This window comes from Psittacula echo, assembly GCF_963264785.1.
Source record: "Psittacula echo genome assembly, chromosome: 6".
Classification (NCBI taxonomy): domain Eukaryota; kingdom Metazoa; phylum Chordata; class Aves; order Psittaciformes; family Psittacidae; genus Psittacula; species Psittacula echo.
The window spans coordinates 59,666,651-59,693,774 of NC_137743.1; the positions used below are offsets into that span (position 1 = coordinate 59,666,651).

The window sequence follows — 27,124 nt, forward strand, 5'->3', positions numbered from 1 at the left end:
AAATATCATCATTACATTTGGTAGGCATTCTAACAGAACAGCAATACAAATCTGTTTCACTTGAGAAGCAAAGCCTAAGGTTCTTTAGGTTTTATAACACAGTGCTTAGTACAAATTCACTGAATTTTTCCAGTGCTTCACTATGTGATTTTAGGAGTCTATTTTCCCCAGTGGCACACAAGTACTAAAATTGCACTGTATTGCATTTTGCTCTCAGTAGGTGGGAAAGTGCATACTCAATGGGTTATTTTCCGTTCTTTATTTCAGTTTTATGCAGCCACAGGTGGGGGGTCTTTCAGGTGGTTGTCTAGGTTTACTAGGCACTTTAGAGTCATAGACAAGCTTTCTTAAAAGGGTCTTGCAAAACATACCAATGTTGTCAATCATGCAGTAAAAGAATTTCATCCTGTGTAAATAGGAATAACTTTCAAAATCTCCCAAACTGTAAAAGGCATCACAATGAATATCAACAGAAAAGGGATGAGCCATCCTCTGTTTGGTAACGGACGCAAAACAATTTCACTTGTTTGTACTTATTGTTTACTTGTCTCCTCCCCTTCTCCCCAGGTGTGATCTCTCTGCTTAAAGGCATACAAAGCTAATGGAGGATGTCATGGTACTTCCTATAATTTCCTTTTCTAGCACTGAGGCTACTGACAGACCTCAAAAATATCATAAAACAGCAAAAAAAGGGGAAGTTGTCAACCTATTTAATATTTTCTTTCAGGCCTCTGAAAGGAACTTTGATCAGCAAACATCATCAGATCATGAATACAGACATTCATATCCTATAAAATGTTGACAGCTTTCTCTTCACGCATAAGAAAACGGAATGAAGTCATATGAAGATACCCCTTTCTTTCCCAAAGGCAAAATTAAACAGAGGAACCTTCACCCACTCCTAGCACAGCACACACACTGAACAAAGCAATGCAAAATACAGTGCATCTTTTTGGCCGTTCACAGCGTGTAAGAAATGTACACGTTATAGCAAGATGTGCACACTATAAAAAAACCAACATACAAGGATATAAAATAGTTTTATCGCTGTTACACAGACAGCTACCCTTCTGACTGTGCAGGAAATATCTCCCCCTCCCCAGTTTTAAAGTAGGCTTTTACATGTATTTACTATGTGGGAATTGGTGCTTTTGTTTCTGATGACACACGTCCTCTTCTCTTAGCTCAGTAACACTAACCACAGGACAGCAGGCAAGGTCACGTAAACATGCTATCCTGCTAAGTAGTCTAAATCCTCAGAGAAATGCACTCAAACTGGGATGTCCAAATTATTTTAACCATAAGCAATAGGAAGAATTGTGAACAACATTTGGATGCAGTAATACTTTCTGCGTGTATAAGATTTTCTCAAAAGAGGGCTCAGATATTTAGACACTGAGATGTACAAACTAAAAAGAAGATTCCATGTCCCATATATTCAAAGGCCTATATTTGTTCACCCAAAATTGTAGCAGTTCATTAGGCCAAGTAGTTTTCATAAATAATAATCCTGGTCTGTACAATATATTGATACACTAATATTTCAGATGACGGCAAGCATTTCACCTGCAAAAGCATCAAGAATCTCCTGACTTTTTCCTAAAAAAAAAAAGCATTAAATGAAACAATTAAAATTTACTTTTTCAAAACATACTCTAATTTTAATGACAAAACACCGTCTTTCACATTTCCAACATTTGAAATAAACTCAGCATGGGGCAGATATTTACTCCCTCTTGAATGAAAACATGTTTTCATATGACAGAATATTCTAACAGAACAGGTACCATAAGGATTTATTTTTTTTTAACCAACAGTATAAAGCTTTATCCAGTCTGTGTACTATAGAACAGTACAGGCTGTATGGAATATAGCAACACATGTCTATATGTTATTAAACCCAGCAAATTCCCATTTAAACAAGAGTCACAGTCTGTGCACTAAACAATCATTAATGGTTACGAATCAGAATAAAGGGGGAGGCCTTGTAGCAGGTGTGCATATCTATGAATTTCAATACATTGTAAAACTGTCTGTAGCCAACAGCTTCATCACTTGGCCTTTCTGAGCTTCGAGACAGGCAATTTTTCATGATTTTACTATTTCTGGCCAAACAAAAAGTTTTTAATTAAATATACCACATGATTCCAGATGTTTGTTTATTTGTTCCAATGAGGCTGTAAAAATGCCTGAATGATAAAATTGGAGGACTCCTGCAAAAACAAGCTACGCTGGAGTGCTACCTAAACATGAGGATCTCTCAGGAGACTGCATTTGCACAGCACTGTGTATGCTTTGAACTCAGTTTCTCTGGAAGGGCTATAATACTGTGCCTCATGACTGGACTTCTTTCTTGTTAAAGATTATAAGGCCAAGCGACAAATTTACTAGACTTTTTTTTTTTTATTGCCAGTTGCAGACTCATTGCATCATTAGTTCTCCTACATATCTAAAGAAGATTTTAGATGGGTTTATGGTTTTGGATCCCAAGTTTCCACTTATAGAAGCCAATGTTTTCTATGTTTTTCTTCTACTTTATAGCTAATGCTGCTTGGAGCTTGAGCATTCTCATGGTTTCTTATTGCCAGCATGACAAAATGAGCTATGTTGTGAAACATCAGACACTTTCTAGTCTACCCAAAAATATGAAGTTACAGTTTTTTCCTCATTAATCATACTCCTGCTGATGTGACACTTGTATGGGTGACTGGGGCCCAAGGTGCTAGGTTAGTTTTGGCAAATATGGGGAAAAGTTGCAATGAAAACCTCAGAAATTATGGGAATGGTGACAAAATATGGAGAACAGTCAGGTCTTCATCAGTCAGATTGGGGGATGTGCACTGTGGAAAAATGAAAGTCTTGATAATATTCGGGAAAAAAATGTTGACAATTTTGAAAGGCTGCCTGTGCCTTAGATTCCTAATTCCCGTTACATGCAAAAATGGGAATTGTTTTCCCAGCTCCTTAAATATTTAATAAAAAATTAATCTAAATTAGATTAACCACTTAATTACTCTCTTTTTGTCTTTTAAAGTCTTGCTGCAGAGAAACATACTTTATTCCTGCAGAGACTTAGCACTCCAGAAAGTGATTCCCCTACAGCTTACTTCCAGTCAGCTTGGTCACATCCCTTGGGCTCACTTTCAAACCACAGAATGCAGCAAAGGCTCATAAATTAAAATATGCTGCTATTTAAAACCAAATCTTACCTTTTCTGACCATCAAGAAAGACTTTGCACAAAACTGCAAGCCATTGTCTATATCATCCCCAACTCATTCACCCCACCCCAGTTTCACATGATGATTTGCTCTTATCATTGCAATACACTAGATAACAGTACATTTTTATGCTGAAGTTTTAATAATCTACAGTATCGCAACACAAATCCAACATTTCTTGTATACACAGACAAGAAATTTTTTGACTCTATAACTGACAAGAACATGAATCCAATGACCCAGAAAATGTATCTCTTGAACCATATTAGTCAAGGTCACACTCAAATCCAACCACAATTTATTCCACATTTGGGAAAGTCTTTGTGTTTTACGGAGAAACATACAGGAACTGACAGAGGCTATGACTACTGAGCAATTGAGGTAAAGTGGTCTAGAGAAGACCACAGCTATTGGTGATGGTTCTATTCCAGTAAACAACCAGATTAGGGCTTAGGAGAGCAATGCTACCCAATAACCTCCTTAATCTTTTATTACTGCCCAATAATGAAACCACTCCATGTCTGAGAGCTCACTGAATCATGCAAATGTGTACTAGACATCTTGATTCCTTCAAAATGCAGAATTTCTGACTGTGTTTCAATTCACAAAAGCAGGATAGATGTCTAATGCATTTTCAGATTCAATGCGAATACCAGTACGGGTGGACTCCTGTTATCATATGGAAGCATTTCATGGCAGTAAGCCTCCCTCAGAAAACATACTTTCTAGCGTTTCTCCCCATGTGTTGTTCACTCATCTCTCTAACTATTCTCCCCCAGAAGAAACCATATCAGCAAAACTGAGGAGGCCATAAACTAAAGAGCTGCTTGAAGGGAAAACTCACAGGTATGAAATCAGCTGCACCACTGAAGAAATATGAGTCAGTACTGTTCATCTCATCTCCAAGTGTAAGTTTGGCAGGTCTACAGGCACAACCAGGGGCTATGAGAAAAGCTTGCTTTTCTCTTAGATGCACCAAAACCAGGTCATAACAGAGTTCTTTAAACATCCAACATTATGTTCTCACACCTCCAGTATGCAAGGACTCTAATCCACCACTGACAGTTTCTCTTTGCAATCCCTTTAACTAAGGGAAACTTAGACAAAAATCTTTTCTTAACCAAGTTTTCTCTCATGCTGGCACTCATCTTTACCATCATTTCCCTTTCTATGCTTCTCCCATACCCATTGTGCTTCTGTTAACGTCCATTTCCCAAAGTGAAAAACTCAGCAAGGCGCTAGATCTCAATTTTTCATTTCATACAGGGAAGCCAAATGAGATTTTTTTTCTTTTTTTTTTTCTTTTTTTTTTTTTTTTTTTTTTTTTGTTCATAACAGGCTGCTTATTTTAGTCTTCTCCCAAAGCACCAAAAGAAGAGGATTTCCACCCACTCCCCTCAAGGCTAAGTGATGAGCATAGCACAACTCAATGTTGGGACATATTTTCTGGCATTAATAGAAAATGTCACAGCTTATTTTTGAGTGTTCCTCCCCTGGAAAATATGATCTTGTCTGTTCCATGCTACTGAGAACATTATCTGTTCATTTTTTTAAGGTTATTCATCTCATGGTCAGAAGATCCTGGCCTAACAGGTATGCAATCCATTACTCACCATAACATTATGCAGCTTAAAATCTATTTTCAAAGGACACCTCATGTAAACCAACAAAAAAAATTTGTCACTATTCACAGCATCTCTGCCTGACACAAAACTTCCATATACTGCCTGAAGTTCTCTCATTCATTCATTCTTAGTTATCAGACAAGTTAAAGCAAACACTTCTTATATACATACAGACGCCTTTCGTTAAAAAAATATTTTAAGATTTCTAAGATTAAATGAATGATAAAGTACTTTTGTAAATGTAAATATAAACCCACAGGTTTTTTACTATTATTCTCTTTTTGGACAGCATATAATGAGCTGCTTTGTGCACATATACAGAAAAATCAATTGATAAGCATGAAGTGCAGTTCACATTAAGAAAAGTAACTAATTATGATAAGTTGCTACATAAATTGCTTTGCAGCTTTCCCAGCCACTAATTTCAAACTCTAAAGAAGCCTCTGGCTCACAAACACAATGAGTACCTAACAACTGTTAAAATAAAACAATAAAATAAAATAAAATAAATCAATAAAACCAGAGAAGCTTGCAACGATAATATAAACAGGTTGCTTACCATTCTGGAATTAAGGTTTTATGCAAACCTATTTCCTTTTCTTTTTATGTCTCTGATTTAAAGACAATATGACTTTTCATAATGCATATGTAATAAGGTGAAAGCCTTCAAAACCAAGAACTTTGTGTATTAACATTTCTTATTAAGATGTGTATGTCAACTTTATAATTTTACTTCAGGAAGTAAAAAACTCTAGACCAAATTCTTGAAAAAACAACAGACATTAATAGTTCCAGATGAACCTGAGAATATTTACTTCTAAAGTATGAGCAGACTGAGCAAATCGGCATAGAACAGGTAAATCCCCAGAGAACAGTTTGGCACTTTCACACATCACATCAATCATACTACTCCCTCTGGCTCTCCAAACTTCTACCTTTCTCCTACAACACCGAATCTTGAAAACAGTAGGTCTTCTTCAATGTCTATTGGATTGTCAATTCCAGCACAACTAGATGGCTAAACGCCGGTCATGCAGCCTAAATTACACTTCCATCTTGCGCTAGTGCATCTCTCAACTCCTATAAAGCTAGTAGCTAGTTATGTATGGTACACCCTAAAAATCAATCAGAGTGCATTCTTTATAGTCATACCAGCCATTACTGCAAATTTAATATGCCAAACACTTGGAGTACAACAGCACAGTAGAATGATCACAGGGAAAAAATGAGAGAGATAAAGTTTAAGTGTCTTTTTAACAGATTATATGCCTGCATGCTTTTGTTTGCTTAGCAACGCAAAAGTTTGGAAAGATCTTCATTCCAAATCATATCTTCAACACAGTCCTGTTAAACAGAAACTGAGAGCAGAAGGAACCTCTCATTTCCTTTGATCAAAAATGCTTTATAAAATTACCTTAGAGGGTTAACAGGAAGCTTAAAAATATTCTGTTCTTGGATTTCTAGGCATTATTTCTGAATGCAGTTCATGACTTTCAAACTCAGGTTAGACTGTTATAGAGAATAAGAAAATGTGCCTGTCAGTTGGCTGAAACATAATACTAGAATAAATAACTTTTCATTTAGGCACTCATCATTCAAATATAAAATGAGAAAATGTAACCTCTATACATACCAGAATACTTGGATAATTAACTGAATAGACACCAAAACTGGACAGTGTATTTGTTCAGGAAGTTCTTACAAGCCAGAATAGATTGGAACTATTAAACCTTGGCATAAATCCAAGCTAAGGCTCTAAAAACTACTTACATAAATACAGGCTTAGTTTTTAATGGAAACTGTGTCTTCTTCCTTTTACCAGTAAGCTATGGGGCAGACTTACCACTGGTTGTTCCCAGAAACAAGAGCGCAAGAAAAGGAATCATTTGTAAAATGTTACTGGAAACCAAATGACTTTGGCAAATGAATAGATTTTCAAGCAATTCAGGTAATAGGCAATGTTACAAAATATCTGTTTATAGAAAGGGCATCCAGAACTTTTGGTTTTTTTATATGGGAAAAACAGATTTTCATGATAGTCATGAGAAGTAATATTACTAAATGAAGAGATAGAGTGATAAATTACTATTTTCCACACCAAATGGAAAGCACTGTTCTTTTCAGAAGGCAATTTAAGTTTGAATGCTTAGACATAACAAAGGAACTTCCTACCAAAGATGCCATTATAAAAAAAAGGAACACAAACCCTGAGGGGGGTGGAGGGTGGGAAGCCTTTTTCCACACATGAACCAAATTTTCCTTATAATTACATTATTACTATTTTAAAATTTCTTTTCCCATCAATTTTGACTATGTTAAGAATTGAAAGCTCTATTTAAAGGTTTTATATGTACCCAGTTAATAAATTGTCAAAAAGGAACAGAAGGGTACCTGTGCCATACACAAAAACCACTTAAAAATACACTACATTTTGTCACTTTTGTGTACTGGGAGCATGGCCATTTCCATTTTAAATCAACAAGAAATAGATATTTTATTTCTTAAAGGTAAATTCAGAGAAGCAGAAAGAATGGTGGGGCCATTTTATTTTGTTTCTGCAGAAAATTTGAAAAATAGAACAATACAAGCAATGGAATTCAAAAATAAATGTAGCACCTTGTATGACAAGAAGATTTGGCTTTTAACAGAATTGTTTTATCTGGGTAAGAGAATTGTATAGATTTCACACAAGTAAATCACTGGTGTCTAAAACCATATGAAATTAAATACCAAATGCTAGTTTAACAAAGACCAAGGAGAGACCCTTAGGAATTTGAGATCATTGTATTGGAATCAAAACAGAAGTAAAGCTAGCTATAAAATTACCACTTTGGAAAGCTTGCCTAATGGGACAGCAATTAGATCTCAAAGAATCACAACATATTACTGTCAGGTTCCCTAAATCTTCACAGAAAGCCAATAGGTTTCCTGCTTAAAAACATGAACAGTGGGACTGCATAAAGGTTCAGCTTAGAAAAGTGGGTCTAAGCAAAGTAATTTAATGGGTAAAAAAAAACCCAAAAAACCAACAACCCAACAAACAAACAAAAAACCCAAAAAAAACCCCCAGCCTAAAACCAGTTTCCCTAAATTGCTAGAAATTTTCTAAAGTTTAAAAATGTTCATCCAATATTTATTGCTTTCTTCATGTATTTACTGCTTTTCTTCACGTATTTATTGCTTTTCTTCACGTATTTATTGCTTTTCTTCACATGTCTCAAGCATTATAACACTTGATATAATATTTATACTGATTATTCCATACATTCTATACTGATGCCACACTGCCATATGCTGTTTCTGTGGGTTCTGAAAGGGAGAGAGATATTTTTGCAATTCCTGAATATTGTCTGAGCAAAAAATACAGAGTCAACCCCAAAAGACTAGATCCTGTCTGGAAATAATACACTGTATTCTTGAACATGAAAGCAAACTCTTGGAGCAGATTCTCCTGGAAGACATGCTAAGGCACATGAAAAACAAGGAGGTGGTTGGTGACAGCCAGCATGGCTTCACTAAGGGGAAATCCTGCCTGACCAATTTGGTGGCCTTCTATGATGGGGCTACGAAACTGATGGACAGGGGCAGAGTAGTTGACGTCATCTACCTGGACTTGTGCAAAGCCTTTGACACTGTCCCACACGACATCCTTGTCTCTAAATTGGAGAGACATCAATTTGATAGATGGACCACTCGGTGGATAAAGAACTGGCTGGACGGCTGCACACAAAGAGTTGTGGTCAATGGCTCGATGTCCGGCTGGAGACCAGTAACGAGCGGTGTCCCTCAGGGATCAGTGTTGGGACCGGTCTTGTTCAACATCTTTGTCGGTGACATGGACAGTGGGATTGAGTGCGCCCTCAGCAAGTTTGCCAATGACACCAAGCTGTGTGGTTCGGTTGATATGCCGGAGGGAAGGGATGCCATCCAGAGGGACCTCGACACGCTTGTGAGGTGGGCTGATGGCAAACTTATGAAGTTTAACCATGCCAAGTGCAAGGTCCTACATCTGGATTAGAACAGTCCCAGGCACAGCTACAGGTTGGGCAGAGAAGAGATTCAGAGCAGCCCTGCAGAGAAGGACTTGGGGGTGTTGGTCGATGAGAAAATGAACATGAGCCACCTTCAGTGTGCCCTCACAGCCCAGAAAGCCAACTGCACCCTGGACTGCATCAAGAGGAGCGTGACCAGCAGGTCAAAGGAGGTGATCCTGCCCCTTTACTCTGCTCTTGTGAGACCTCACTTGGAGTATTGTGTGCAGTTCTGGTGTCCTCAACATAAAAAGGACATGGAACTGTTGGAACAAGTCCAGAGGAGGGCCACAAGGATGTCAGGGGAATGGAGCACCTTCCGTATGGAGACAGGCTGAGAAAGTTGGGGCTGTTTAGCCTGGAGAAGAGAAGGCTGCGTGGAGACCTCATAGCAGCCTTCCAGTGTCTGAAGGGGGCCTACAAGGATGCTGGGGAGGGTCTCTTCATCAGGGACTGTAGTGACAGGACAAGGGGTAACGGGTTCAAACTTAAAGAGGGGAAGTTTAGATTGGATCTAAGGAAGAAATTCTTTACTGAGAGGGTGATGAGGCACTGGAATGGGTTGCCCAGGGATGTTGTGAATGCTCCATTCCTGGTGGTGTTCAAGGCCAGGTTGGATGAGGCCTTGGGTGACATGGTTTAGTGTGGGGTGTTCCTGCCCATGGCAGGGGGGTTGGAACTAGATGATCTCAAGGTCCTTTCCAACCCTATTTTATGATTCTGTAAGATGCATGGTGCAATGCATACAGAATCACATGTTTTTGCTCTCCCTGCAAAATTCATAGCTAAATAGTGTGAGAAATTGTCCAAGTAAAACTATCATTCAAACACATTTAGCTTGCTCAACCTCTCCCTCATAATCCCTCCCAAATCAATGTATAGTTGTACCAAACCACTTGCCAGACTTTGAGATTCTGGTAAACAAGTTTCTCCGGGGACAAGTAAGAGCACTCATAAACTTACAGCATTCTTTCCAGTTTGCATTGAAAACTGCCAATATTTACATATGTAATAGCTGATTCAATCATATTTTACAACACTGAAAGCATGCAGTGAAGAAAAAAAATAGAAAATATTCAGAACTTCAATAAAATAGCATGTTTAAGTATTTCATTCTTTTCTTGGAGATTTGTCTATTGACTCCAATTAATCTTTTATGGGCTTGTGAACATAGATTTTGCTTTGTACAAAAGAAGTTGACTGAGGTAATGGGCCCTGCCAGCAGGACAGTCCAAACTTTTCTTACAAGACCTGGAATTTTGGAAAGCTTTGTTAATTATTTTGTGAATATATTTTACAAATATAGATTAAAAAGTTACTGGATCATGATAACAATGTATCTTTTAGGGCCAATTTTACCCTTTTTTGGATGACACTCTTCCTCATTTACTTTATTTATAACTGTGCTTAATCATCTAGGAAATTTTCAGTGTGTTTAGCGTGCACTGAAGAATATTTCTGGTAAAAGTAAAGACAGAAGTAATAGAGAATTATGTGAAAAGCTAAGCGTAGAAAGTTGATAATCTGGGGAATATAATTTTCCCCTTTCATAGTAAGCTAGCAGGCATTCCCAAACCCTAGTGAAAACCATACTTAGAAACCGGTAAGCTCCCACTCTAAATGGACACCCATACGGACATGTCTGCAATGCCCACTAAAGCCACATAATTGCTCTATTCCAAGAGAAGCCAATCAACAATGCAGGCACACACCTTTTGATGTTTAATGTTACCGGCATTTCTTTCACAAAGTTAGATCCCCAAATTAGCCCCACTTTTAATTCACCATCATCTAAATAAACAAATCTGGGGATACCTGTCTTTTACTGTATTTTTTTAGAACGTAGGCATTGACAACATTCTGTCATTCTACTTATTATTTATAATCTTACCTGAAAATCAAAGCCACAACACACATCTTGGAAATTAGGGGGCAGTGGGGTGCAGTCATTTTAAAATCCAGGATTTCAGATTAGTCCTTTCTCTTCAAAAAGTTCCAGTTACTACATGAGCTCAGTGTCAGAACACAATGCACTACAGCACTTTCAGGATATCCTATTTCCAGTACACCATATCAATTTACACCAAGACCAGGATATAGCTTTCACACCCATCTTTAGCCCTAGCACAATGACAGTGATATAGGCTACAACAAATTAAAGTCTAATCAGTTGCTTTCCTCATACTTCTCATTTGAATCACAGGTCTTTGCTTGGCTGCATTGCCTGCCAGATTCTTTCAGATGGTTTCATGTAATAAGGCATTCTACTAATACTGCCTCAATCTTCTTCAGTGCTGTAAAATCTCAGCACACACTAAAACTAAGCTACCATCAATTCCTAAATGTAAGGCTGACTTTGATTACAATATCCTATACAAAATGTGCCTCTACACAAATGGTTTCCATGATAGAATCATGGAATCAATGTGCAATGTGAGAAATAAATATCAACATTGTTGCTCTCATTGTAAGCTGAAAAATGCTGCCAGCTTTATGAATTTCTCCTTTTTAGAATACAGATGAAAGAGCTTGGAATGCTCCCTTCCTGATTGATTCAGTTTTTCACCTGTTCCCTGAACCTTTTGCCCCACAGGTATGCAGAAAGAATTTGAGAATTTGCCCAAGGTGCGTTTTAAGTTCTAAGGACTGGTTAAAAAGGAAATTAAATACTGATCTGCCTTTAATGTTGAAAACCAGGGAACAATCCTTTTTTATTGTAACAAAAATGTGTTAAAATTTCAAAATTATAGACTTACATTATTAAACTGCCAAAAAACTCTCTCTTTACAAATATTAGAAAGTTTACAAATTCTCTCAAAATTACTATTGCTGCATGTAATCATCTACTTAGCAATATTTAAGTACTCTAAGCTCTTTACTTTTTTTCTCACACACAAAAAACTATCATTGAATGTTATTATCCACAGATTTATTTGCTTTCCCAGTAGACTACCTTAAATCCTATTTAATGTGAGTTAAAATCTGTAGTCTTGACAGGTACAGTTTTCTCATCTAGTGCTTGAAAGGCACAGTGTTTTCTGCAAGGTGTCAATGCAGCACTCACTAATACAAAGAAGGTCTTACAGCAAAGCTTACCACCTTGCAGCAGTTCTCCAATATAAAGTTTAGCTCATACCTCTGTGATTGGTGAGGTCTCTAGATCCTGAAGGCAGAGGTGTATAGTACATCTCTGGAGAGGCAGAAGCAACATCACTGGAGGCCTGTGTGATAAAACAAACATTATTAGTCTCTGAGAGAAAATCGGTGATTATGCAAAGAGGATGCACCTGTGCTATTATGTGGTTACAGGTGCACAGAGTTACCAGCCACTGAGGATTAATTTGGTTTTGTTAAGGCTGCCCACAGTCCTTCAAGTTAGCTGTACTCACAAGAGTTTACACAAAGATATTAGGTACCATTACTAAATGAGTACATACAACTCACAGCTTCAGAAAATTACCATCTTTATCAGAAAATCTTCGGGCAATGTTAAAAATGTTCTTCTTGGTGAAACAGTTTAATATTTTGCTGAAGGAAGTTATGAGTGAGTCCACATATAAGGAGACAGAAGATAGAATGCTGGGATAAAACACCATACTTTTTAAGCAAAAACCAAAACAAAACCAGATTCTGCCATTCAACTGTTCTGTGAGTTAAATGAAGGGATGTCTTAAAAAATTTAAATGCCTATAATGCAAAAAAGCAGACAAGTATATAGAATTTTAATAATAAACACTTAAAACCCACACCAGAAGTCTAATATATATAAAGAGGTGAGTGCCAAAAAGACTTGCTCAGAATCCTTGAAAGCAGAATATTAGGGGAGGAGAGAGGAAATCACAATCTTTCCCTATAATAAAAGTCTCAAGATCCTATGATCCTGATTTAAAGATTAGACTCTGGAGCTATAGTTTGCAAGAAACTAATCATCCAGATGGATGGTTCATCTGAAGGGAAGCACAATATAAAGTCAAGATAAGCCACATTTACCATCTTACTTTTTACTTATAGAGCAGCAGCCTTGTATTCTTAGAAGGAGATATGAAAAAAGGGATCATGTAGGTGAATATGAATCATCATCACAGTTTTTAAAAATCAGTTTAATTTAGGTGGATTGATACCATGATAGTGATACGATCTGTTTCACGTTCAGAGTTTGCTTAAGTGTTTACAATCTACCCATTACAACATGCATAAAAGATTATGGGTTTTAATAAAAGACACAAAGGACACTGTTCCCTAAAAGTTACATGATAATTCTAATAGAAAAGATAAGGCAAATAAAGAGAAGGTCTACAAAAGCTAAACTATTTCTTGAATTTCATGTTAATTTTCTAAAAGGAGTCTTCCGAAAATAATTATGTACTATGCAAGTTACTCCCTATTCATACATTGGCTTATAAACTGCAAAAGTCAATCAAATGAATCCACCTCAAACTTACTTCTTATTTTGGAATTAATCATATCCTCAAAATGTATATATTTTTTTAATTGAAATCATTTTAAAACCAGGTTTACAACAGCCAGTCAAGATAAAAGTGTAAAATATAGTGGTAATGTTTTGGAGAAGAAAAAACATAAATACCAATTCAAATCTTGATTGCCAAAATAAACCTGAGACCAACAATCAGAAATCCACAATAATGAAAATAAATAATGGTAATAGAACAGAATAGACTAGACTAGGCTAGGCTAGGCTAGATTAGAATGAATAGAATTTAATAGAATTGTTAAGGATGGAAAGGACCTTAAGATCATCTAGTTCCAACCCCCCTGCCATGGGCAGGAACACCCCACACTAAACCATGTCACCCAAGGCCTCATCCAACCTGGCCTTGAACACCACCAGGAATGGAGCATTCACAACATCCCTGGGCAACCCATTCCAGTGCCTCATCACCCTCTCAGTAAAGAATTTCTTCCTTAGATCCAATCTAAACTTCCCCTCTTTAAGTTTGAACCCGTTACCCCTTGTCCTGTCACTACAGTCCCTGATGAAGAGACCCTCCCCAGCATCCTTGTAGGCCCCCTTCAGACACTGGAAGGCTGCTATGAGGTCTCCACGCAGCCTTCTCTTCTCCAGGCTAAACAGCCCCAACTTTCTCAGCCTGTCTCCATACGGAAGGTGCTCCATTCCCCTGACATCCTTGTGGCCCTCCTCTGGACTTGTTCCAACAGTTCCATGTCCTTTTTATGTTGAGGACACCAGAACTGCACACAATACTCCAAGTGAGGTCTCACAAGAGCAGAGTAAAGGGGCAGGATCACCTCCTTTGACCTGCTGGTCACGCTCCTCTTGATGCAGTCCAGGATACGGTTGGCTTTCTGGGCTGCGAGCGCACACTGAAGCTGGCTCATGTTCAGTTTCTCATCGACCAAAATCCCCAAGTCCTTCTCTGCAGGGCTGCTCTGAATCTCTTCTCTGCCCAACCTGTAGCTGTGCCTGGGACTGTTCTAATCCAGATGTAGGACCTTGCACTTGGCCTTGTTGAACTTCATGAGGGCAGCATTGGCTCACCTCACAAGCGTGTCGAGGTCCCTCCGGATGGCATCCCTTCCCTCCGGCATATCAACCGAACCACACAGCTTGGTGTCATTGGCAAACTTGCTGAGGGCGCACTCAATCCCACTGTCCATGTCACCAACAAAGATGTTGAAAAAGACCAGTCCCAACACCGATCCCTGAGGGACACCACTCGTTACTGGTCTCCAGCTGGACACTGATCCATTGACCACAACTCTTTGCGTGCGGCCATCCAGCCAGTTCTTTATCCACCAAGTGGTCCACCCATCAAATTGATGTCTCTCCAATTTAGAGACAAGGATGTCGTGTGGGACAGTGTCAAACACTTTGCACAAGTCCAGGTAAATGACATCAACTGCTGTAATAGTTTGTTAAAGGCTGTAATTTAAAAATCTTCTTTGTCATAGCTATAGGACTCCTAGATCACAGAATCATAGAATGGTTTGGCTTGGAACAGATCTTAAAGATCATCTAGTTCCACCCTTCCTGCCACGGGCAGAGACACCTTCCACTAGACCAGGTTGCTCAAAGCCCCATCGTACCTGGCATTGAGCACTTCCAGGGATGAGGCGTCCACAACTTCTCTTGGAAACCTGTTCCAGTGTATATTAAAATGTGAAGAGGTGACTGAATAGTGTACTCAGCTTTTGCTTGTATGTCAGACCATAGTTATAGTCCCATTTTTGTCCCTAGCAAAAATCAGATCATAACATGAAGACGCATCATGCATCAAAACAAACATCTTAATAGAGGTAAGTTTGCCCAACTAGCAAGGATGCTACTTATTAGATATGAGTAAAAATCTAGAAAATCCTACCTCCCTTGACTCATCAATGATAACATGACTTTTCAGGGTATCTTCTTTCCATACAGTTTATGCTACAGACACAAATCTCACCTTCAGGTGCAACAAATAATAGTTTGATTTTAGTGAACTGTAAACATGTGGCTCAGTCTGCTATGGTCTATGAAGTACTGGAAATCCTCTGTCTGAGGACCAATATAAGCTGATGGAACATAACATCTCAGAGGATGAGATAGATGCTCCTAACACCCAGCAGTGTGACATCTGAAACGAATTCCAAGAACAGGCATCTGTTCACAACTATCTTTTTTCTTTGGGACAAGTTGTTTGGGCAAGACAAGAAGAAAAATGTCACTAACTATTTAACATAGTTAAATCACCCTGTAAATCACTCCAAAAGCTGGAGGAATAAGTGGTCTCATACTGTACACTCTAGATGTTATCCGCCTATTCAAGTGTACTTATTTGGGACTCTGATAATAGTGAAGGTTTCTCTTTGGTACTTTTAATCTCCTTTTAGACTGTTGACAGCTTGATGATAGCTTTTCCTAAAATTACTGGAAGAGACTTTGCCTTTTCAGCGATATACCACTGAGCAAGCAGAATTCAAGAGCTTCTAAAAAGGATATTGGAGTGAAGGGGCAATTTAGCTTTATTTCCAATTTTAGGAAAAGCAAGAACAGGAGGGTTTGTTTATTGGTGTTTTGCTGTTATTTTATGTACAGTATATAATTCCCTGTCAAATATAGAACAGCTTTCATTACCTTTGAGCTAAGCATTCAGTTAGAGGAACTTTAATTCTATGGAATATCACCCATGGTTAGGAGTGTTTTGCACAAGCACTGGCTAGAGTTCTGAATCACATTTCTGAATAAGCCTGTGCACCAGCAGAATGAGTATTTGTTTTCCCTACCACATACTCATACTTGGCCCTAAGCTATTTTCCAGAAGGATTTATATAGACTGTATTACATTTAATATTCACAGGAATATTTTGACAGTGATGGCATTGACATGTGACAGTTATGTCTTCAAGTATTGGTGACATATGCATCAGAAGTTCTTGTTGTAGTGGAAAGTAACTACAAATACAAGCATCTTTGAGGAAATCTGGTTAAATGGGCGGTAGCTTCAATTTTATAGGAACACCAAATAGCTCAATAAAGAAATTCTAACAGTATTATTACAAGATAAGCTTGTATTCTTGCAAGCATTATAGTCATTCAAGTATATATCATAGTATCGGGTATAAAATTTACAAGGCTAGTAAAGTAATAAGGTTAGGCTATCCACAGCCTAAGTTATGCACATAACCAAACATTTGCTGAATTGAAAGTATCTCTGTCTTCATATTAACCTGTAAGTTTTATCTGAGCTAAGAATTGTAGTACTTAACACTAAATAGATTGTAAAAGAGTACCAGAGTTTCAAACTATCATCAAAGTTACAGATACTTTAGAAGCTGCACTAAAAAAAACAAATAACAACCAAGCAAAAAAACCCCAAACAAAAAAAAACCCTAAACAAATCAACCCCTTATTTCTAAGGCATAACACAAATTGTTTACACACCTATACACATTAGTAACTGTAGTAGCCATTAACGCATTATACCTGGAAAATTTTACAATACAGGAAGAGTAGCAGCATATTGGCATGTTCTGACAAAGGTTCAACAGATATGCAATGCACTTATGGAAAGATGGGGTTAAGTAAAATGGTTTAAGCAGACACATACATTACAAAGGAAGATTTCTTTAGCTAAATACATTTAATTCCAAAACATTTTCAGAGGATATCACAGGGAGAAATTTAAGTTGGAACAAAACATCATCCAAAAGAGAGGTGGCAGAGTGCCAAATGAGATGTGGTAGCAAAACCAAAAATAACTAAGAATTTATTTACTACAGAGCTCAAGACATAGACTAAGGATTCTCTTACATCTGTTACCTCAGAAAGATTTTAAGTGTTTGGGATTTTTCCTTTGCAACATGTCTGTAATCTAATCTGGGAACATCTCAAATCTCCAACATCTGAGTTTGACTCAGTCTTTTATTTTTTTAAGGAACTGATGAAGAGACAAATTTCTTGGGGACAGCATGACACTCATTCTCTAAGTCTGACCCACAATTACCAAGAATGCTTGTGTTCTGTTATACTGTTGTTTATTTTCATTCATCACAGTTCTAACACTTGTCAAAGTCATCTAGTAAGGTCACAGAGAAATAACCTTAGCAATTTAAGAGCTTGTTGCTTCTCATTTAGTGATTTATATTCAAATAAAACCGACAAACAATATTGTGACATTGCAGTGATCAGCCCAGTGGTATATATCACATTATCAGATGCAAACCTTGAATTTATTAAGAAAGTATGATTTATTTTAAAAGATTTTTTATATATCCACAGGCAAACTACAATTAAGAATGAAGGAAATGATTGCATTATCCGTTTTTTAAACTGACAAAAGCATTTCTCCAGAAAGGTACATGATTAATGGGACAATCTGTGGTATAGTTCCAACTCGAAGGATTTGCTTTTCAAAATCTTTTTCCTTTTAGGTAGAGAAACAGTAATATTTTTCCAATAAGCTTGTTTTGTCTCAAATGTACTCAGTACTCTAAAATTAATCATACTTTAACAGATACATAGCTTATTACAATTTTAATAAAAGTCTGCACAAACATCTGCTTAAGCTAAGGAGTTATTTTGGATCTCTTGGGCATGCATATCTTCATCAAGAGATACAGTGGCAAGAGCCTTCAATAATTCATATATATTTTGAAACTTGCCATGAGCCAGCAGTATGTGCCAGCAGTATGTATTCACAGTCCAGAAAGCCAACTGTATACTGGGCTGTATCAAAAGAAGCATGACTAGCAGATCAAAGGAGGTGATTCTGCCCCTCTGCTCTGCTCTCAATGAGACCCCACTTGGAGTACTGCTCTGGTGTTTTCAATATAAGAACAACATGAAGCTCTTGGAGCAAGTCCACAGGATGGCCATGAGGATGATAAGGTGACTAGAGGACCTCTACAATGACAGGCTGAGAAAATTGGAGCCGTACAGCCTGGAGAAGACAGGGCTGCGTGGAGACCTCATAATAGCCTTCCAATACCTAAAGCGGACCTACAGGGATGTTGGAGAGAGACACTTCATCAGAACCTGTAGTGACAGGACAAGGGAAAATGGGTTTAAAATTAAACAGGGGAACTTCAGTTAAGATATAAGGAAGGAGTTCTTTACTGCGAGGATGGCGAGGCACTGGAATAGGTTGACCCAAAGAAGTGGTAAATGCTCCATCCCTGGCAGTGTTCAAGGCCAGGTTAGAGAGGGCTTTGGGCAATATGGTCTAGCGCGAGGTGTCCCTACCCACTGGTAGGGGTGCTGGAACTAGATGATCTTAAGGTCCATTCCAATCCTAACCATTCTATGATACTATGATTCTATTTGTGCACCAATACATCAGCAATGAGTTGATTCAACCCCCTGAAACACTGACAGCAACAACTCAGATGTATTAACCCATGAGTACGTTGGGCCGTCATGATTTGTTCAAATTTGCTATAAACTGTACAGAAACTTGCCATGGCACTCCTCCTCAAGATATTTTCCCAAAAAATTTCAGACATAACTAACAAGAAATTAATTGTTTACTGATTAATAAAAAACATGTTTAAATGTTTGATGAGGAACATAGTCTGCCTAATAACAAAGAAACAGAAAGATTTAAATGCATTAATTTGAGGTTGAATTTATGACATACTTGCAGAGAACATCAAAATACTAATTTAGAGGCACTACCTCTTCCTATAAGTTTTCAGAGCATCAACCACAATGGGGCTTTGATTTCACTGTGAGATCTTTGAGAGCTTTGTGATAGCAGAAAACATTACAGGAAGCAACAATACACAAAGACTTTAACCATTCCATCCCAGGGAATTTAACCATTCCACCCCAGGGAATGGTTACGGGAGAACAATTTTACTTACAATGTATTTGCTTTTCTACAAACTCAGGACCCGTAAACCCAGTGACAGAAAGGGATAAAGAGTGAGAGAAAGGGTAATATAGAGACTAGAAAATATGCAAAAGCAGGACCTGACAGTACCACTATATATGGCAGGCTACAAAAGGTCTTGATCTCTTCTCCCTAGCTGTATACTAAGCTAGAGCAGTCAAATAAGCCCGCCCGAGTTTGCAGCTGATCTCACTACACTGTTATGTTCTGGAAAACCAACAGGTGGCATGGCATGCTTACATGGAAAGACGGCTTTCCTTGATGAAATGTGATTTCCCAATTCCCCTGCTCCACATCTAGGCATTATTAACTACAAGTTAGTAGTTGCCTTTACTAAACCTCCAGCATAAATTAAGTCACATTAATTAAGGGGAAGAGGCAGAAAAAAATACGTGGTGTTATCACAACGTGTCTGATCTTTATAGGCTTATTGAGATGACCTCCTAACCTGGCATCGAAACTGCTTTATTTTTAAATCTGGTTTTAGATGTTTGACCATGGCACTGAAAAAATATAAGAACAAAGCAGATGAATACTGAATGAATGGAGGGGAAGGAAGGAAAAGGGTATTGCTAATATCTGTCTCATGTCTTAAACTGTGTTTCTCATATTTTGATGAATGCCACAAAGATCTGAATGACTATCTTTCAGCAACAGCCATTTTTAAGAAAATTAAAAATAGTAATTTAACCAGTCCTAATAAAGAAGACAAACACAATCTGATTAGTCTGAACTAATACGCCATTTTTATTTATTTTTATAGAAGTATCTCATTAGAAAGAATTTCCTAGGGAAATATAGGGTCTTTTTCCCAAGTTTTTCTTATTAATAATAAAGAGAATTCATGAGACAAGAAAGGAACTTGAGGGCAGGTATTGGTAAGATAAGGGAATTTTTTGGCTTTATGTTTCTTTTGCCTACTAATCTAATACTCATAATAAGAGTTTCTCAAAAAATCATCAGGAATCTGACCTTCTAGGTCTGTGATGCATAGCATTTAGTATGATGTGGAAGTGAAAAATGTTTTTCTAGTATGCAAACACAAAGAAAAGCATGAAGCACTAAAACCAAAACAAAACACTTTGTAACATTTAGAAGAAAATGGAGTCAGCCACAATCTGGCAACTCTCTCTCAAATGTCTATATTAAATAAAAGCTTCATTTGTTTAATCACCAAATTCCACTTTTCAGGGAATAAAAACCCCAATATTTGGATGGTACAAGTAAGGGAACATTCTGTGTAGTATTAGGATATACTGTACATCTGCTGCATTAAAACAGATCTGTAGAGACCACTGGTTTGAAAATACAAATGATCTGCTATTTTTGGCAATCACATACATTCCTTCAAATATTTTCAGTTGCTGAAGGAAGTAAATGAGAGACTGTAATTCAGATAAGACAATCCTCTTTGAATCATGGTTTGAGAGACAGTAAAATTTAAACAACTTTCCAAATTAAATCCCTGTACTGGATATTTCCTTTTTATATTTCTAAACACAAGAATAAATGAAAATTATCTAATATTTATACCTATGTTAGCAAAAAGTACTGCAATCCATTTCTGACATTTTTTAATTTAATAAATAACACAAGTGTTTCAGCTATAACCAAGACTGTGACTTTGAACTTAGCAAATATTCATTCTGGACATTTTAGCAGCCTATTTTCATATGTGATGCTATTAATAGAGTAGGCCAAATTATTATAGTACTAGGACAACAAGAAGAACAGTGATCTTCTATTTTGGTTGGCCTTCCAGTTCCAATAACCTTTAACAAGAAAAGGCAAGAGAATTTTCCTTATTTAACAGAAGTAGTGGATCTTAAGAAGATTCAAAGCAGTTCAAAGTATATTTCTTTATTCTCATATGAGAGAGATTATCACTTTTCACTTGAATTTATCTTTTAGTTTTCACTTAATGTTAAATTGCAAGGTTGAAAGCAGGGCGCAACTGGATCAAAAATGTAAATGAACATCAGATAATTCTTCTGCATTTAGGCTTAATTGAGTGTAATCGATATGTCTGGTGTGCAGCCAAATTCAGATATTGTGAAAATCAGCTAATGTATGGACATTATTTTTGGACTACTGAATGCCAGAAAATAATGAGCTGGCATTCGGCATTGGTGAATCAGACCTTGAATTTTCATCTAAGAGCAGTTCTGAATTATTACTGAAGATAAGGTGTAAATGTGTAAGGGAATTTTATCCATGTTTCTGCCATGAATCATAAATGAGGAAAAAAAATGCAGTCTAAATTGCACTTAAAAGGAATAAAGTCTTTTCATGTCATACATGATTTATCAAAATGATCTCATTTTAAGAGTACTGTGGTGTATCTTGATTAATAACATTAGTAAGCATGATGAATGGCCTCTTTAATGGTAACACAGAATTTATTGGCAGAATCCCTACTTCTACTAAAAAGGATGGGAAGTAAAACACACAGCAGCTAGTAACTTGCAGAAGCAGCTTAAGAAACTCTCTCCTATGTATTTTGCATTTAGACAGCTTTGAAAATTCTTAGAGTTTATTCTAAGGTTCATTTTGAAAACAAGTAACAGGTATTACCTAATGTTGCAGCTCTAAAGTTGCTCTAAAGCAAAAAGCTAAAGCTTCCCTGCAAAACAAGCTGAACTCTGCATGTACTGTAAGGGGATGTAGTGTATTAAGGTCTTTCAAGAACATCAGACCCAGCCGTTTATGACCTTTTTCAATATCCTCTTCATTTTGCTTTAATATCCTAAATGCTTCCCTTCTCCCATTACTCCATCTTCTCCCTTCCCCCCCTCTTTTTAAGCCTGCTCCAGCCTGCCCTAACTAATTTCCTTTTGGGCTGACAGATCAGAGGCCTTCCTACCACTGTTCCTTTTAGACCTGCGAAGCCCTCCTCGTAATCCTGCTGCTTGTCCACAATTAATCTTTCCAGTTGCCACATTATTAACACTACCACCCACAGACAGAGGATGCCTGAGCACGGCTAGACACTCACTCCCCACTGGAGCATCAAAGTTGTCAATCACACACTAGTCAGAAAGTTGCCTGCTGTCAACATCAGAGGTTTTCATCCTCTCCTACCCACTGATCAAACATTTTTCTTCAGAAGATTAATTCTGTGTCTCCACCCATTTCCTCCCATATCCTCTTTCCCTTTTAGGTTTACTCAATGATCCATCTTCTGTATGGAAAAGGAAGCAGTGTATAATAGAAATCCTTTCAAAACAAAAGTTCAGCAAAACTAAATTTAAATCCCAGCTGTTATCAACCCCTTCCCCCCCATGAAAGTTAAACACCTTAAAGAGCTTGGATTAGACCTAGTTACAAATGCCTTTCTTTGATCAAAGGCTCCAAGACTTTACACAATTATAATCACAAGGCAACGACTGTATCTAAGGAGCCTGAATTGATTTGTTCTACTGTAACATATAGCATACAAAACTACCCATTAGGTTTTCTGACTTCCAAGACCATTCTTTTTCAACTTACAGCATTCAAAAGTCAATAATTTTTGCATCTATTCTTTTCAATCTCAGTAAGGGAATAAATGACTTATTATTTTATGTTATTTGCCTTGTATCTCTTTAAAAATAGTATCTTAGCTATCTACATTTAAAAGCAGAAGGATGCAAGACATTCTTCTACTCTCAGTTAAGTTTAATGAGTTGAAGGAAATCAACCATTGTTATCACCTGTCCCTAATAATATACCAGATGCTAATATTTCCATCTGTGATGAGTTTAACTGTAGTGCTCAAGTGGCTCAATATCTTTCATTATCGTAGATAACATGATCTATCCTTAAAACCACACTTAAACATTCTAGCAACACAACAGTGAATGTAAGGAATACCAACTAATAGAATCCAACAAGCAATCTATTAATTGTAAAACTTAATGCTAGGTTTTAAAACATGAATAAATCCATTTAAAATCACAGTACAAAATAAATTCAAAGTTGTTAAATCATATTCATCCCTAAGACAGATTTCTGAATGCTTTGTCTGTAATTAATGAAATCAGAAAGTTGACAAAAGACCCCCAAAAGTATAAAACAATCAAGGAATATCTGCTGGCTTTGACTCCCAGCCTGAGCTTGAGAAAGTAAGTCCAAGTAGGAAGTATACTTTTTATCTTGCATTTCTTTACCAGTATCTTCACCATCTTCACCCTCTCAGAATACACATGCTACCTTCTTTTAATTTCCATTATGCAGGATTCAACGGACTTACAAGCTAGTAAAATAAAGTGCAAGAAAAAAAAACCAAAACAAAACCCAACACATAAATAACATACCCCAAACCAGAAAACTCTGAAACTGTGCCTACAGAATTTTGAGTTGTCATAGACAACTGTCCTTTGAAGTGTCTGGTAAAAATGAATCACAAATGAACTTCTGGCTGTTAGCAGATGCTAACCTTTTCTTAAGTTCCTACCTCACCAATGCCCCAAAATGCCATTTATGGCATTACACTGTTCACTCAATGGCTCTGAAGAAGTCAAAAAACGATACTGAGTTTTTAGATATAACTTCAACAGAAGGTGCAAAAGCACAGGCAAGTCACTCACATGAAGAGAAGTAAGCTGATAATGTATTAGATTGCAGGTTTCTTTCAGTCATTCCCTGCAATATATTTCAAACATTATATCACAACTATAGAACACGGCACTCTTGGAGTAATTGTTGAGATTTATGCTGTGCTATAGCATAGCAACAGTATATAAACTACATATAAAGACAGATGCAGACCTCAAATATACATTACATGCAATACAGTAATATCTTACTTTTCTAGCATGTATTTTGGCATACAGGCTATTCAGAACTTCTACACTTGTTTTTGCCAATCCAATGTCCAAAGATTTTTCAAAAGAGAAGACAGAATCAGCAAGGTAAGCTGCCTTCCTTTTTTCTAGATAAGAACCTCTGAAACTGTTCCATAAATTAAATCAGTAACATAATCTCATCACTCGCAAACACATACAACGACAATCAGATTAATATAGAACTGTACATAAGTTTCATAAGCATAATTGTTTGCAACGTTAGAGAGTTCACTTTGCTTTGCTATTCATTTTGCTGTCCCCTGCCTGCTTCACCTTTTGCTGCAAAAATGACAGCTAAATCGCAAAAATTATAAGATAACAGTATTTTAGGGCTATTGTTGAGTTGCACAGATCTCCTTGCTTAATAGGCACAGGAATTAAGAAATAGGAAGGTTAAAAATGCTTTTCATAAGTTATCTTCATTCTGTCGTGTGGGAACGAAACTGAATCGCAGCTAAAACTTCTTGTCACGCTAAGTCAGCAGAAGGGGGTGCTGTAGTGTAACCTATTTAAAATGCAAATAGAGTAACTTTTGTAACAGCAGATTAAAACTAGCATTTTATTCACTTGGTATACCCACAGAATACTGAATGCTAGAATCAGACTTGTCACTGCACACCGCAGGTTATTAATAGAGCTCAGAATGGTGTTGCTAAATATGCAAGTTAAAAGCAAGTAAACAGAAATGGATTTATCTGTGGTATTTGTCTCTGAGAGAATGCAGCAAGGCCTGCCTTACTCTGAACATTTGTTTATCCAAGATAGCTGAGGCTCAATTTTTATTTATTTAATTTTTTTTTTAAGTATTCGATTGCCAGCCAGTTACCATCGCCAGAAGTTCTGGAGTGTGTGATCTGTGACATTAACATTCTAGACAGAAACAGCTATTTTCAACCTGGACAAATAATTTTATTAAATAAGACACACAGGCAAGAGTCTATGATGCACAATCATTACTTTCTAACAGGCCTTTCTGGACTCTCATGAACTACCAGAACATACGAAAACAAAGAGTCAAAGGCGTCAGCAGAACCAAATCAACACATTGTGCTATGGCTTTACACTTAATTTTCTTACAGTGTCAGGTGTTAGGGCAAGCAAGCGGGTTTCCCCTCGATATTCAAGCCAATTCCTGTTCTCCATCTCAATCTCTCAGAGATTCATCAAAAATGCGATTTAATTACATCTCCTCCCCACCCCCTAAGAGTGTAAACATGACTCCTTTTTATCTCCTGATACATCTGGACAAGTAGACAATGTGCTAAAACAAAATAAATCTGCCCTGACAGTCACATCAAAGGGTTCAGCTAGGGGCTTGCAGCTACTTAAGGCACAGGAATGTTGTTGCTAAGCATCGCTCTACAACCTATCAGTCCCTTAAAGAAGAGCTTTTTTCTTTCAGAGGGAGATGAGGAAAGCTGGAGAGTGGGAACCAGACTGCAAAGGGAGATTGGGGATTTTTGGGGATTTTGAAGCTTAAAGTGAATTGTGTGAAGAAAAGGGGGTTTGGTTTGGTTTGCCTCCTGACATATAGTCTAAATTGGGCAGGAGGGAAGTAGGGGAGGAAGGAGAGATTAAAACTTGATGAAATACCGTCTGAATTTTCACCTTGGATAAAACCAAAACGGAAAGATTGTGACCAAAAGTAATAGGGCTGGGACACCAAGCCTGTTAAAACTACATTGTGAAATACATCCCACACCCTGTTTTTCTGTCAAGCATTTGATAAGTAATGTATGCGTTCCTAAATATGTGCATGTTCCTAAATACAGGAAATCAAGAACGATGTCCATATCTAATAAACATGCTCTACAGAGAAAGGAAACTTGTGCCACATATGCACATAACACAATTTGATGCTCAATTTACTAGTAAAACCTATTCCCTTTATAGACAAGCTTTCACTGAAACCATCAGTCTTCCGCACTGTGCCCTGCAAGACTTGATTTGTTCATGTTTAGTGATTAAAAGTTCAAATGAAGTCAAAGGAAGGTAAAACCATGATGACCTTAGAACTATACTAACTATAAACAGAGCTGTGATGAAATGGACAGCTAAAAATTCAAATTATGCTCTCCTCTCACAGACATGGAAATATATCCAGGGCAGAGAGACAATCCAGTCTAAAAAGTATGAAATAAAATTTCAAAGGTTAATTATCCTGAATGTGAACTAAGAAAACCAGCAGGTTGTCTACAGGACCACTGAGAGGTGAATGAACTTTGATCACACATCTTTGGCCTGTAAAAAACAATTTAAAGGTTTAAAATAAAAAAAAAAAATAAAAAAAAAAAAAAAACAAACAAAAAAACTAAACCAAAAACCAAAAACAAAACCCAGCCTATTTCCTTTTTAAGAATTAAACAAAGAAAATGTGAAATGGACTCATTCTACATGCAGGGTAACTATCAAGAACATGAACAATTACTGAGCCCATGATATTACACAAATAAATAACACTTAGCATTATCTTCAGCACTATCGTATTTATTAAACAGTGGCTGAGGGCAGCAGTAACTATTTTTATTGTCCCATATAGCTCTTATTTTCTAATTAAACAGAAGGTTATTTCCACTGCCAATGCAGCCATTTATCTTATTTGAGCGTTACATAATATTTTTTGCCAGCCGAGCCTGATTATAAAGTGTTCTGTGTGGTGAACTGTGGCCCAACTTGCTTTCCTGTTTGGTAATCATAGGAATGGGCCATTTTGTGCTGTGTTAATAAATAAACTTTTTGCAATTTCTCCTAAAACATGATAAAGCTTATACTTTGTCCTACCCTCTAGCTTCAATACAAGGGCAATGAGCTGTATTATTAAAGATATAGGTCAAGCAAACCTGATGATTTCAATCCTGTGGGGTGCTTTAGAAACTGTTGTCATATTACTGAGATCATTCTGCTGTTCATAATTATTCCTCTTGGTTGCTTCACATTTCAAGTGATTTCTCTCACACTTATGTCAAAATTTATAAGCTGCTCCGTGTAACAACACTACATTATTTCCTCACTTGTTATGGTAATATAGGACAGAAACTAGGAGAATGCTTTAATCTAGCTGACAAGGATAATGT

General features: G+C 37.2%; 1 protein-coding gene across 1 annotated transcript in view; it reads right to left on the reverse strand.

Annotated features, from left to right (window-relative positions):
• The window catches only part of LRMDA (leucine rich melanocyte differentiation associated), a gene marked incomplete at both ends in the record, with an annotated part of 699,972 nt that overhangs the window by 95,988 nt on the left and 576,860 nt on the right, over positions 1-27,124 (reverse strand). The window contains one exon of the mRNA XM_080620269.1: positions 12,012-12,096. Within this exon, the coding sequence (XP_080476395.1) occupies positions 12,012-12,096 (85 nt within the window). The remainder of the gene's footprint in view (positions 1-12,011; positions 12,097-27,124) is intronic.